The following is a 13,751-nucleotide window of genomic DNA, read 5'->3' on the forward strand; positions in this document are numbered from 1 at the left end:
CCTACTGTGAAGCATGGGGGTTGCGACATCATGCTTTGGGGCTGTTTCTCTGCAAAGGGACCAGGACGACTGATCCGTGTACATGAAAAAATGAATGGGCCATGTATCGTGAGATTTTGCGTGCAAACCTCCTTCCATCAGCAAGGGCATTGAAGATGAAACGTGGCTGTGACTTTCAGCATTATAATGATCTCAAGCACACCACCAGGGCAACGGAGTGGCTTTGTAAGATGCATATGAAGGTCCTGAAGCGGCCTAGCTAGTCTCCAGATCTCAACCCCATAGAAAACCTTTGGAGGTTTGCTCTAGAGGAGATCTGCATGGAGGAATGGGCCAACATATTACCAACAGTGTGTACCAACCTTGTGAAGACTTACAGAAAATGTTTGACCTCTGTCATTGCCAACAAAGGATATATAACAAAATATTGAGATGAATTTTTGTTATTGACCAAACACTTATTTTCCACCATAATTTGAAAAAAAAAAATCTTATCAAATCAGACAAGGTGATTTTCTGGATTTGCTTCCCCACTTTGTCTTTCATAGTTGTGGTCCACCTGTGATGTTAATTACAGGCCGACCTCATCTTTTTAACTGGGAGAACTTGCACAATTGGTGGCTGACTAGTGACTTTTTTTTCTCCACTGTGTGTATATATATATATATATATATATATATATATATATTTTAATATGCTTGTGCCTTCAGTGGCAGGAAATCGGTCACCTCCTCATACCCGTAAAGGTCAGCGCTAAGACTGGCGAGGGTCCGCAGAGGTCACATGAATGATAGATATCATCACTGTATAACAAGTAAGGACCACTACAGTGACTCCTATAATGCAGTGGGGTATTGAATAGATAAGTAATATTTATTTTATTATGTTAACTCATTTCTAGCTTTTAGCTAGTTTTATGAAAATTCTTAACAACCTCTTTAAATATGATAAAGAGAGAAAGGAAGGAAGACAGTGGTATTTATCACCAGGACAGTGTTAAATGATCTCTATGAATTATTTAGATGATGACCTGCAGTGACATTTTCCATTTCCTCGTATTTCCTCATTGTTCCTGGCTCTCCATCATCACATCTATCACTCATTGTCCAGAGCTCGTCTCATGATCAGGTCATGTGCTGATGTGATTGACTCCATTAACTGTTTGGTTCTTTTTGTTCTCATGTTTGTCTTCCAGATTTAAGAAATATTTTAGTGCTAAACTGAACATCTTTGATGCAGCTATTGTTGTGGTCACGCTCATCGTAACGCTGATATACGCATTTACAGATTTTAGTGGAGCAACAAATATTCCAAGGTATAATGTTATTTTCTGAAGTATTGTTTAATCTTAGGAGATATTTTATGCTTAATTTAACAAGGTACAAAGTGCCACTATACAGATTTAGTGCTGTTATTTTGCAATTATACAACTATCATAGATGTGTATTATATCTACAGTATATATTCCGTAGATTCCTAGCTGAGTCATGCCTAAAATGGCTGACCCTATAAGATAGATGTCCACTTATATGCCCTTTGCTTATTCCTCCACCTAAGGCCTGAAACACACATCCGTGAAACACGTGCGTGTTTGGTCCGTTTCCGTGTATACTGGAGACACGGCCAAACGTGCACCAATGTTATTGTATGATAAAAGCTCCACGTGCGTTTTTGATGCATGTCCAATTGTCCGTGTCCGTGATCCGTACCTGTGTGCGTTTTGCACGGCAGCATGTCCGTTTTCTGCACGCAACACGCAGCACGGACCCAATGAAAGTCAATGGGTCTGGGCGCACGTCCGAGTGACACGAACGCATCTCTGTTTGCTCCCTGTACGTTTTGTGCTTTTTTCATGTGATGTCGGTCTTTTTTCTTTTTCTGTTTCGTTCTCTCCCTCAGTCCGTCGGTCGGTCTCTCTGTCTTATCTGTCCCTCTAGCTGTCTGTCGGTCAGTTCCCCCCCTCTCTCATACTTACCGTTCCCCGATCTCCGGCGCGGCGCTGCACGGCTGTTATAAAAACTTCGGCGGCTTTTACTATTTTAAAAAAGCCGGCCGCTCATTAATCAATCTCGTATTCCCTGCTTTACCCGCCCACCGGCGCCTGTGATTGGTTGCAGTCACACACGCCCACCATGCTGAGTGACAGCTGTCTCACTGCTCCCAATCACAGCAGCCGGTGGGCGTGTCTATACTGTGCAGTAAAATAAATAAATAAATAATTTAAAAAAACGGCGTGCGGTCCCCCCCCATTTTAATACCAGCCAGATAAAGCCATACGGCTGAAGGCTGGTATTCTCAGGATGGGGAGCCCCACGTTATGGGGAACCCCCAGCCTAACAATATCAGTCAGCAGCCACCCAGAATTGCCGCATACATTAGATGCGACAGTTCTGGGACTGTACCCGGCTCTTCCCGATTTGCCCTGGTGCGTTGGCAAATCGGGGTAATAAGGAGTTATTGGCAGCCCATAGCTGCCAATAAGTCCTAGATTAATCATGTCAGGCGTCTCCCCGAGATACCTTCCATGATTAATCTGTAAGTGACATTTAAAAAACACACACACACCCGAAAAAATAATTTATTAGAAATAAAAAACACTAACAAAGTCCCTCATCACCAATTTATTAACCCCGTCAAAGCCCTCCATGTCCGGCGTAATCCACGGACCTCCAGCGTCGCTTCCAGCATGAAGGTGACAGGAGCTGCAGAATACACCGCCGCTCCTGTCAGCTCCACGCAACAAATGAGGTGAGTAGCGCGATCAGCTGCTGTCAGTCAGGTAACTCGCGGCCACCGCTGGATCCAGCGGTGGCCGCGGGTAACCTCAGTGTCAGCTCAGCTGATCGCGCTACTCACCTCATTTGTTGCGTGGAGGTGACAGGAGCGGCGGTGTATTCTGCAGCTTCTGTCACCTGCATGTAGCAGAGCTGGAAGCTGGAATGTTAGCTATAAAGCCCCTTTACACACTGCAACATCACTAGCGATATTGCTGTAACGTCACCGGTTTTGTGACATAATAGTGACCTCCCCAGCAGCATTGCAGTGTGTGAAACGCATCAGCGACCTGCCCCCCCCCCCCCCGCTGTGAGGTTGCTGATCACTACACATCTCTCAGGAACTTTTTTTGTTCCTTTGTTTCCCGCTGCGCAACAAGCATCGTTGTGTTTGACACTGTTACAATGACTTTGTTAGCGACTTCCATTTAAAATAGCTGCTTTGACATGTCCCCAACGACCAGCAAGGTCGTTCTGCAGGTCCTGATCGCTGCTGTGTCGTTGGCCAGGTTTGCCTGTTTGACAGCTCACCAGAGACTTTCCAGGTCGGGATCGCTGGTGGGATCGCTAGAAAGTCTCAGTGTCTAAAGGGGCCTTAAGCCTCTTATCTTTATCATTAGTGGATCTCAGTTGTGCATGAGCTGTAGTCCGATTCCATCCCCCTCTGTGATAGCAGCTTCTGTCTATGGAAATGTACACTGAAAGCCTGGTGTGGGAGGGGGCAGTTGTCAGAGCGCTGTTACATGCAAAATCTCAAATCTTTCACTGTGTTAGAATGGCTGCAACCGCTAATACACGTGATACATCGTTGAACTCAGGGCCTCTTTGCCTACATCATGCTGCTCTCAGATGAGGTAGCAAAAACCTACTGACAAATTCCCTTTAAGAAAAAAATCCAACCCATAATGACACCCTCTTACCATACCATAATTAACCCTTACTGTGCTCAAACTCCCTTAATGGCATAATTTCCCACCCCAAACCCTCTCATATTGGCCTCCATTTTATGGCTGTGCTCCAGTAAGGCCTCACTGGAAAAACTGTTCTGTGTCAAACACTAATCAGAAGAGGACATGCTGGAGTCAGGATTGAGAGTGCAGATGAACACTGAGGCCCTATTCCAATATGAAGTTTAATTGGATGACCCCCCCCTTAAACTTATCCAATTTTTGTCCCCATTTATCTCACTTGTGTATATTTATATTTTATGGACGCATCATTATGTGAATATTTTATTTATTCTCATTCTATCACAGTAATCTTTTTGCTTGCAGACCCTTTGGGGTACTTTGCACACTACGACATCGCAAGTCCGATGTCGGTGGGGTCAAATCGAAAGTGACGCACATCCGGCGTCGCTGTCGACATCGGAGTATTTGAATTCTTTTTACTACGATTAACGAGCGCAAAAGCGTCAAAATCATATGATCGGTGTAGTGTCAGTCATTTCCATAATTTTGGAAGGACCGATGTTACAATGTTGTTCCTCGTTCCTGCGGCAGCACACATCGCTGTGTGTGAAGCCGCAGGAGCGAGGAACATCACCTTACCTGCGTCCCGGCTGCAATGAGGAAGGAAGAAGGTGGGCGAGATGTTTACGTCCCGCTCAACTCTGCCCCCCTTTTTCTATTGGCCGCCTGCCGTGTGACGTGGAAGGAGGCGGTGGGCCGGCCAGAGCGACGTCGCCGGGCAGGTAAGTGCATGTGAAGCTGCCGTAGCGATAATTTTCACTACGGCAGCTATCACAAGATATCGCAGCTGCGACGGGGGCGGTGACTATCGCGCTCAGCATCGCTACCATTGTCAAGGGAGGAATTTGGGTGAAAACTGCTAATGGAGTCTTCGTTTGGGATATGCAGAGACGGTGCCGTATTAGCTGTATATCAGTGCTGATATTTCAAGGTATCAGACAATGAATACATGAGACATGTTCACCTTGAGCCAGCGTCATCAACTGAACTCGTGTATTGCAAGACACCTAATTATACAGTTTGCATCTCTAACCTTGAAGCTAGACAGGGAGTACTTTTACTCCTTAATTTCTCACAGCGCAGTGTGTTTCTTGTACATTATTTCTGTGTGAAAGCTACTGATAAGACTTTGCAGCTTCACATTCTGGCTTTATTATCTTTGGTTAACTCCTTCATGACTATACAGCTTTGAACAGGGAGTATTATAAATCTGTGTAATTGCTACACAGACAGACAGATTATTATACAACTACATCTACATTTTGATTATTTACATACACAGATATTCTTATTACGTTTAAACAAACATACTACAGCTCAGGCGACCTCCACACCACCGGCTTGCGATGTCGTAGTGTGCAAAGTACCCCTTAGTTGGTAGTTGATAAAAGTCTACCATGACAATTCCTATGCCTCTGATGTCAGCAAGCTCTTTAGTAAATGTAAAAAACATTGTCCCTTGGTTACTGCACCACTAATTGTCATCAAAATGCAGGTTTTTATGCTTGCCTCAAAATCATTGGGCTCTTAAAAGACCAATGTTCTTGATACATTTTTTATAAATTTCTAACTAAATTCAACATACTTAATGGTAATGCAGGTTTGGGTAAACCTCTAGCTGCCACAAGGGAACTTAGAAAACAATGTTTACAATTTTGTACTCGATAGAGTTAAGCAACAAGATGCAAAGGACCCTGGTCTAATGGTCAGGTTTGTGGATGCCAGAGAGAGCCTGAAAACCTCCTCCTCCCTGGGGCATATGCACCTCACCACAATGTAACTAATCGGTAGGGGTACGAGAGATGTTACAAGTAAGAGGAGGTTCTCAAGGCTCTACCGGTAGTATGGCGGCCATAGACTAGCGATAGACCCCTGGAACACAAGCCTAGGACAATTTTTTCTAAACTCTAATGGTCAACATTGATGGGCTTCTTATAGTTTTCAGTGAGTGCCAAAATCCCACAATTCAAGCCTTCTTTGCTCTGACATCTGCTGTCTGGAAAAAGCCAGGACAGAGCAATACACTTGCGATGGGATGTCTGTTGTACCAAAATTCAGCCAATATTCAAATCAGTATGTGTCCACCTTAAGAAAAATTTGCATATTCTTATTTTAAACTATTAAAACATTGCATCTTTGTTCTTTTAATCAATAGATTTGCTTGCTCAAGGTGTTCCAGTTAATAAGTAGAGTTATTGACAACACTATACAAAATGCATGCAAATAAACAACTAATAACTATTCATACGCTTTTTTTTTTCCCTTCTAGGCTGGTAAATTTCTTCCGAGCCTTGAGAATAATTATTTTGATCAGAATATTCCGTCTGGCATCTCAGAAGAAACAGCTTGAAAAGGTTACTCGTAGAATGGTGAGTAACATATTACTTGGCTCAAGTAATTCGATTTGATTACTTCACCATTATTTAGCCGGTGACTGATCCAAGAAGAGGTGATCTATACATATAAATTTGTGCTGCGAATAAAAGGTATTAGGCTTTGTGCGCACGTTGCGTTTTTTCACGCGTTAACACTGCGTTTTGAACTGCAGCATTTCAGTGCCAAATAGCATGCATTCTGCTTCCCCAGCAAAGTCTATGAGAAGTCCGAAAATTCAATGCGCACGCTGCGTTTTTAAACGCAGCGTTTTGGATGCCAAAAATCGCTGCGGATAAAAAAGCAGCATGTCACTTCTTTTGTGCTTTGTAACTGCGTTCTCCACCCATTGAAATCAATGATGTGGGTCAAAACGCAACCAAAATGCACTTGGATTGCATTTTTCTTGTGTTCCGCATGCTTGTTTGACAAGCAAAATGCAGGTCTTTTCAATCTCTCTCTGTCGATGTCGGTCAATCTCTGTCTGTGGATGTCGGTCAGTCTCCCTCTGTCTGTCAGTCGGTCTCTTTCTCTGTCAGTTGGTCACTCTGTCTGTCTCTCTCTCTGTCCGTCAGTCTCTCTCTCTCTGTCTGTCCCTCTCTCTGTCTGTCGGCCTGTCTCTCGTCATAAACACATACACCCGATAAAATCCTTTATTTGGAATAAAAGACAAAAAAACACCCTCTTTCACCACTTTATTAACCCCCAAATACCCATCCAGGTCCGGCGTAATCCACACGATGTCCCACGACGCTCTCAGCTATGCTACATGAAGCTGACAGGAGCGGTCACAGACCAAACCGCTCTCTGTCAGCTCCATGCAACAACTGAAGTGAGCCGCACGATCAGTGATGGCGTAAGTCAGGTTACCCGCGACCATCGCTGGATCCTCCAACTGTGACAGCAAGTTGTCCGACTGACTGAAGTGAGCTGCGCGATCAGCGATGACGTCACTGGTGAGTTGTGGTCTCGGGTGGAGGACTCCAGCTGGCCGCGGGTAACCTGAGTGACTCACCGGTGAGTCCTTCCCGGGTAACCGCTAATGAGGAAGTGACACAGACAGAGCCGCGGTATGACAATGAAGTCAGGTGAAGTTCATCCGAGTTCATTCTCATCGCGCGACTCTGTCTGCTGTCAGCAGGCATGTAGCAGAGCTCAATTGCCGTGGGACCACACTGCAAAAAATGCATCCAAAACGCATGCAGACGCATACAAAATGCATGCAAAATGCATCCAAAATCCATCCGTTTTAGATGCATTTTTTTTGACAAATGCAGTATTTACAGTTTAGAGGGTGCATTCTTTTCCGCACTGTTATGAACGCAATGTGCGCACATACCCTTAAACTTTCCTTCACAACAGGGCCGGATTTAGATAAGGTGGGGCCCTGGGAAAAAGATAAAAGTGGAGCCTCAATTACTAACATATTGCACCATCACATACAAACATTTAAGTTGCATTTACAGGAGCCGATTTTAGACCATTAAACCAACACGATCGACTATTGTAATGTCATCCGGCGCTTGTGTATAGGCCTGTTCACACGGGCGGACAAAGAACGAATAGATCATTCTGTTCCTATACAGATCATATCATTGGAAGCACATCTGCACTTCACACCGGCTGATGTCCTGTTGAGAAAAATGGCCCCGATTCATTATCATTGTCATGCCAGTCTTAATAAATGAAGCCACTAGAGTATTATTCACCCAATTCATTAAAAGGCGCACACCACTTCATGAATTAGGAATCTTACAAGTCTCTTTCACCTCAGGCAAAAATGTACATACACACACATGCATATACCCACAGAAGAAACATACACTCACACATATATATATATATATATATATATATATATATATATATATATATATATATATATATATATGTATATGTGTGTGTGTGTGTGTCTAAAAGTATACAGTGCTTGCAAAAGTATTCATCCCCTTTGCTTTTTACCTATTTTGTTACTTTCCAACAAGAAGACAGGCACCCGGCTGTTCGTTCATTCATTCATTTATTCATTTCTAGGGGAAATAGTAGAGGAAAAACACAAAGCAGTGTAATGGGAAAAGATGTTCCAGTATTGATATTTTTGTGGAGAACTCATTAAGTATTTTCTTAAAGAGAATCTGTCACATCCAAAAATGCTTTTCACCTGTGAACAGATTGGTAATCTACAGGTATATAGCATATAAATCATGTCTGGCTGCCTTACTGGAGCAGTGGCCATAGGGAAAAAAATGCAAGTTTTTATCCTCTTAAAAAATTGCAGTCATCATAGTATAAGACACCGTCAGCTTACAATTGCTCATTTTGCCTTTCTACCCAGTTAATTCTTCTCTTTTCTCTGCTCGTTTTAGAAACAGGAAATCACTTTTCCTGCATGAATCATTCCCTTCTTGAACTCCTGACTCAGCTGCTCCGCTCCTCACCCCGCCAGGGACTTTTGCTGTGACTCATGACACATGCAGGGAAAAGATAATTCCTGTTTCTACATAGAGCTTAGAAGGATTCAGCTAGTCTGTTTTTAATCATGTGATGTCATAGACCTAATTGAAAAAAAGAATAATTAACTGGGTAGAAGAGTAAAAGGAGCAATTGTAAGTACACAGTGCTTTATAACATGATGATTGCAATATATTAGGAGGATAAAAACTTTGATGGAAATGTTTCCTAATGTTTTACTCTCTCTGTAGCCGCTTGCTTCCAGTCATTGGGGCAATGCAGAGAGCGGTTACAGTAATCACTCACTACACAGTATACATTATGTTATCACTCCTTGGCAAATTGATTGACAGTCTGCTCTACAGAGTATGTGTGCAGCATAGTCCGTCTGTCAAGGTGCAGGGAAAGTGATTACAGCATTGGTAACTATTTAAAAAGTGGTGACTGTTACAGCCATCTGCACAGCCTCAAACACTGAAAGCGAACGGCTGCAAGGAAAATAAAACTTAATTTTCTCCCTGCAGCCGCTGCTTCAGTGAGGCAGCCAGACACAATTAAAATGTTATCCCAGTAAATACATATGTTGATGGCAGAATAAACAAGTAAAGATACATAAGCAAAATATATCAAATTACATATAATTAATAAATAATTAATTTACACCTATAAATATATGAAAATAATCATTGCTCAGCACAGTTGGAATAAGATGAAACCTGTAGGTATTATGAATGGATCATATCAGGGGTAAGGAAACCCCATATTACAAATAAGATACAAAAATTAGTATCATTGTTATAAATATATAATACAATGGGACCTAGAGGACTAAAGGAGGCAATACTCAGGGAGAGACAAAAGAAGGGGGGCGCATAGTTGTTATGATTAAAATGTTATTTACATGCAGATTACCACTATATCTGAAGGTAAATGCCATTTTTGAGCTGACAAGTTCCCTTTAAACAGACATAACATGAGTCAGACACTATTGGGCACTCTGTATAATAATATAGTGCCAGTGCCTACATGGGCAGTTATCCTCCTAACCTCGCTATAAGGATAAGATCTTAGACAGAATGAGAAGTCATATATATTTTTCAAGAGTAATATTTGTTCTTTTGAAGGTGTCTGAAAACAAAAGAAGATATCAGAAAGATGGATTTGACCTGGACCTCACTTATATCACTGGTGGGTGTCACAGATTGTAAACCATAGAGTAATAAAAATATTCATAAGCATAAAACGTAATAACACCAACCAAGTAATAAGAGAATCCATGGTCAGCGAGAAAACTGAGATCACTTAAGCAAAAAAAACAAACCCTAAAGAAGATTCTGTATCCATAGGCTGTTGATCCCTAGTGTTTATGTGGCGCCCCTGAATACATCAGGGTGCCACAGGGAACTGCATCCTTACCCAGGGTGCAGGGCCTACCCCCCATGGTTCCAGGTTCCCAAGAAACCGATGTCTCTCCCATCTGCACCACAAAACCCAATCACCTCACATCAGTCACTGCCAGACACACCAGGGGGGTTGGACTAGCTGGAAAATGGGCTAGCCACTGGGGAACAGAGCAGACTGTGAGAGGGAGACAGAGAGTGAAGAAGTAGGCTGCAGAGAGAGAGGAGCTGGGAGAGTGAGCTCCTGGGGAGCCAGGGAAAACTGGCTGGGTCGCAAGCAGTGATCCGGGTCCAGAGGAGTCGGGGACCGGTAGCAAGGACATTGGACAAGGGTGTGATGTATGTAGTCTTTTGGGACTGTCGGCACCAGAAGGGCCCAACAAAACTGACCAGTACCGAGCACGACGGGGTACAGGACCCTAGGTCAGGAGCAGATTTAACGTCCTGACAATTCACCTGAAAGGGAGAGCATCTTCAAGGACTTCCTTAGATGCTCAGAGACCACCAACGGATAATAAATTGTGCACGGAGGCAGGCTCCGAATCACTAAGTGACACCGGTGGGACCAGGTACTTGGACGGGCTCCCGGCAGCGGCAGCTGTACACAGAGACTTTGGTTTACCTACAGTGTGTGTGTGTCCTTTCTAAACCTCATCCAGCACCACGACTAACCGCGTGAGTACCCTGGTCCCTGCAACCTGTCCTCCCAAATCTACCATACCCCTGAGCCCGGGGCCTTCCCTACCTGCGGAGAGACTGACACCTTGCTGCTTCACACTATCTGCCCCGGTACTCCTACCAGCAGCGGCAGTACTCCCATTACCGCAACCCGCAGGTGGCGTCACTAACCTCTCCCCTGTAAATATCCCCTTTTACGGATCAAAGTGTCCACCAAGCCGGGTCCAGACCCCTCGAGCCATGACGATCCCGGATCCGAGCAGCCCGACTAACACCGAGGTGGCACATTTATAATATGGGTGACTTCCTATAGGACCTTTGGCCCATTGACATAAGTTCAAAAAGCTAAATTTTATTAAGAGTTTATACAACAGTATCGGAAAAACAAACCATCCTATAAGTAATTAGATCAAATTTGTAGGTTCTAGTTTATTAACACCATTTGTATTTTCTTTCTGATATTTATAGACAGGATCATTGCTATGTCGTTCCCATCATCTGGAAAACAGTCCTTCTATCGGAATCCTATAAAGGTATGTCTTCAGTAGTGCATTGTTGGAAATCATTCCTATGTTCACAAGCCAAGTCTTCTTGAGAGCTTCTCTTGGAGAATGTTAAAGATTTGTTTATGAAGGGTCCCCATAAACATCACATTAAAATCAGCCAACCGTCTAATGTGTATGGGGTCTCACGATTCTCCCCTGACAGACCGTGCTGGGCATCTTAAAGCTCATCTGTCTAAAAGGGAACCAGTCACCAGACTTGTCCCTTGTAAGCTGCGGCCACCACCTCTACACCCTTATATACAGCATTCTAGAATATTGTGTATAAGTGCCCAGGCCGCTGTGTAGAATGTCAAAAACAGCTTTTATTATACTCACCTGTGGGACAGTCGGGTCCGATGGGCGTCACTGGTCTCGATCCAACACTTCCTCTCTTCCTTCCATCGCCATCCTCCTTCTCAGCGCCGTGTGGATGACGCCACCTTCGTCATCCACACAGAGGATTCCATTGCGTGCGCGCACTTTTCTCTGCCGTGTTGAGGACAGATCAAAGTACTGTAGTGCGCATGCTTGGGCGTTCTTTGACCTTTCCCTGCGCCTGCGCATTACAGTATATTGCTCTGTTCTCGGCAGGTCAGAAAAAATGCATAGGAGCGCAATGGACGACTCTGTTTGGATGACGAAGAACTCATGTTCCACCCAGAGCTATGAACGAGGAAGGCAATAGAAAAAAAAGAGGAGGCGCCGGACTAAGAGCAGCGGCACCCATCGGACCAGACCGCCCCCTAGATGAGTATAATAAAGGTATTTTTTACGTTATACAGAGCGGCCTTGGCTCTTATATACAGTATTCTAGAATGCTGTATATAAGAGCTTACCGGTGGTGGCCGCAGCTTATAAGGGACAAATCTGGTCACAGGTTCCCTTTAAAGTCTGGCTGCTGTATGTAAGGGCAGCATTTTACAGGGACTGGTTTACTTTACTATTAGCCAAAATAGCATAAAAAATGTCTTTTGGCTAATATACTCAGTAATAAATATGTATTGAATTTATAGTCCTCTGTATGTATGAGAGGAGCGATCTCCCTTTCCTTTTTATTGGTGACTTATATGAAAGATAATTCAATTCTCTATCCTCTATTTTTCTCCTTTAGGTTAATCTTCTATTTTCCGCTTTCCACTTTGATGCCTTTTTTTCTGGTAAATTGTCTCCTTTCCCTCCATCCTTAGAAAACCTGTTTTTCATTGTTTTTGTCTTAATCATTCTCAAATTAAAATTTTATACCTGAATTTATGATATTTTTTTTTTCTCAGGAAGTTGCACGATTTTTGGACTCTAAACATAAAGATCACTACAAGATCTACAACTTGTGCAGTAAGTAGTGACTGAGAAAATGACATGATGTTTGGGTGTAGATATTAGATAATACACCCTTCATACATAGACAATTAAGGAAGCCATTTTTATTCCTATTTACCGCAGCCATATTAATATTGTTCTTAGTAACTAATGGGCATTATCATGAAAAGGTGATGCTGGAGAGGGGCAGTGATTGTGGCATTTTAGTTCAGATATATTTGCCGGAGAGTCGTTGTACATGTACATAGTTGTGTGTGCGTTCATAATTCTGATTCCATGTGTAATTTATAGTTTTTAGCTCATGAGATCTCTCTTACAGGTGAGAAGGGCTATGACCCGGAGTTCTTCCATTACAGAGTGGAGCGAATCTTTATAGATGATCATAATGTGCCGTCTCTAGAGTAAGTCTAATGAGCTTAAGGGTAAACTCACTCAAGCGTATGACTCGGAATAGTGCAATGCGAAAAAATCTCACATTGCAATCAGACTAATGTTATTCAATGAGGGAGAGCAGATGGTCAGCTTTTTTCCCCATCCAGATTCTGGATGAGCGAAAAATCGCAACATCCTGTGATTGTCAGCGAGAGACGTGTCACTCGCACCCATACAACTCTATGGGTGCGAGTGAAACATTGGTCTGCACTCAATTGTCACCTGAGTGCAGTGCGATAATCGCATTAGCTGACAATGGAGGAGATGGGGAGATTAATAATCCCTCTTTCTCCTCAGCAACTGTGATCCGATCACAGGATCGGATCAGTCGCATGACACTCGCATCAGAGCGGGAGCCAAGGGTCATTAACATATCGCATCTGATGCACTCACATCGGATGCTATTCGATTTTGTGACTCGAGCCCTATAAGTCTACTCTTCATGGAAAATGGAAGACATTGTCTCGTTTAGCAACTTGTCCACTGTTTTTGCTTATTAGGCCTCATTCAGATGACAGTTTTACATTTGAGAAAATGATTAGCTGTTTTAAATCCGTGTGCTGGATCCGATTTTTGTCAGTCTTTGGCCCATGTGTCAATTTTTACTGTCAGTTTGGCATCTGTTTTTCTCATATGCAAAAAAAATAATTCAAAGCTTCTCCTACCCATTAAAACAGTAAAAAGTAGACAGCACTCAGATCACAGACATATGGCATCAACGTGCTAGCAGTTTTTTTCATTATCCAACTGTCTTGTATTGGGGAATTTGCTGTGTGACTCAAATCAAAAAGCAGAGGTCTCCACTTTCTT

At 43.2% G+C, this 13,751-nt stretch overlaps 1 protein-coding gene across 2 annotated transcripts in view; it reads left to right on the forward strand.

Annotated features, from left to right (window-relative positions):
* The window catches only part of LOC142290619 (phosphatidylinositol 3,4,5-trisphosphate 3-phosphatase TPTE2-like), an 83,195-nt gene that overhangs the window by 44,948 nt on the left and 24,496 nt on the right, over positions 1 to 13,751 (forward strand). For both annotated transcript variants that reach the window (XM_075334588.1, XM_075334589.1), the window contains exons 6-11: positions 1,196 to 1,315; positions 6,015 to 6,114; positions 9,694 to 9,757; positions 11,116 to 11,180; positions 12,464 to 12,524; positions 12,829 to 12,910. In XM_075334588.1, the coding sequence (XP_075190703.1) occupies positions 1,196 to 1,315; positions 6,015 to 6,114; positions 9,694 to 9,757; positions 11,116 to 11,180; positions 12,464 to 12,524; positions 12,829 to 12,910 (492 nt within the window). The remainder of the gene's footprint in view (positions 1 to 1,195; positions 1,316 to 6,014; positions 6,115 to 9,693; positions 9,758 to 11,115; positions 11,181 to 12,463; positions 12,525 to 12,828; positions 12,911 to 13,751) is intronic.

Source organism: Anomaloglossus baeobatrachus, chromosome 2 (assembly GCF_048569485.1).
Source record: "Anomaloglossus baeobatrachus isolate aAnoBae1 chromosome 2, aAnoBae1.hap1, whole genome shotgun sequence".
Taxonomy (NCBI): Eukaryota; Metazoa; Chordata; class Amphibia; order Anura; family Aromobatidae; genus Anomaloglossus; species Anomaloglossus baeobatrachus.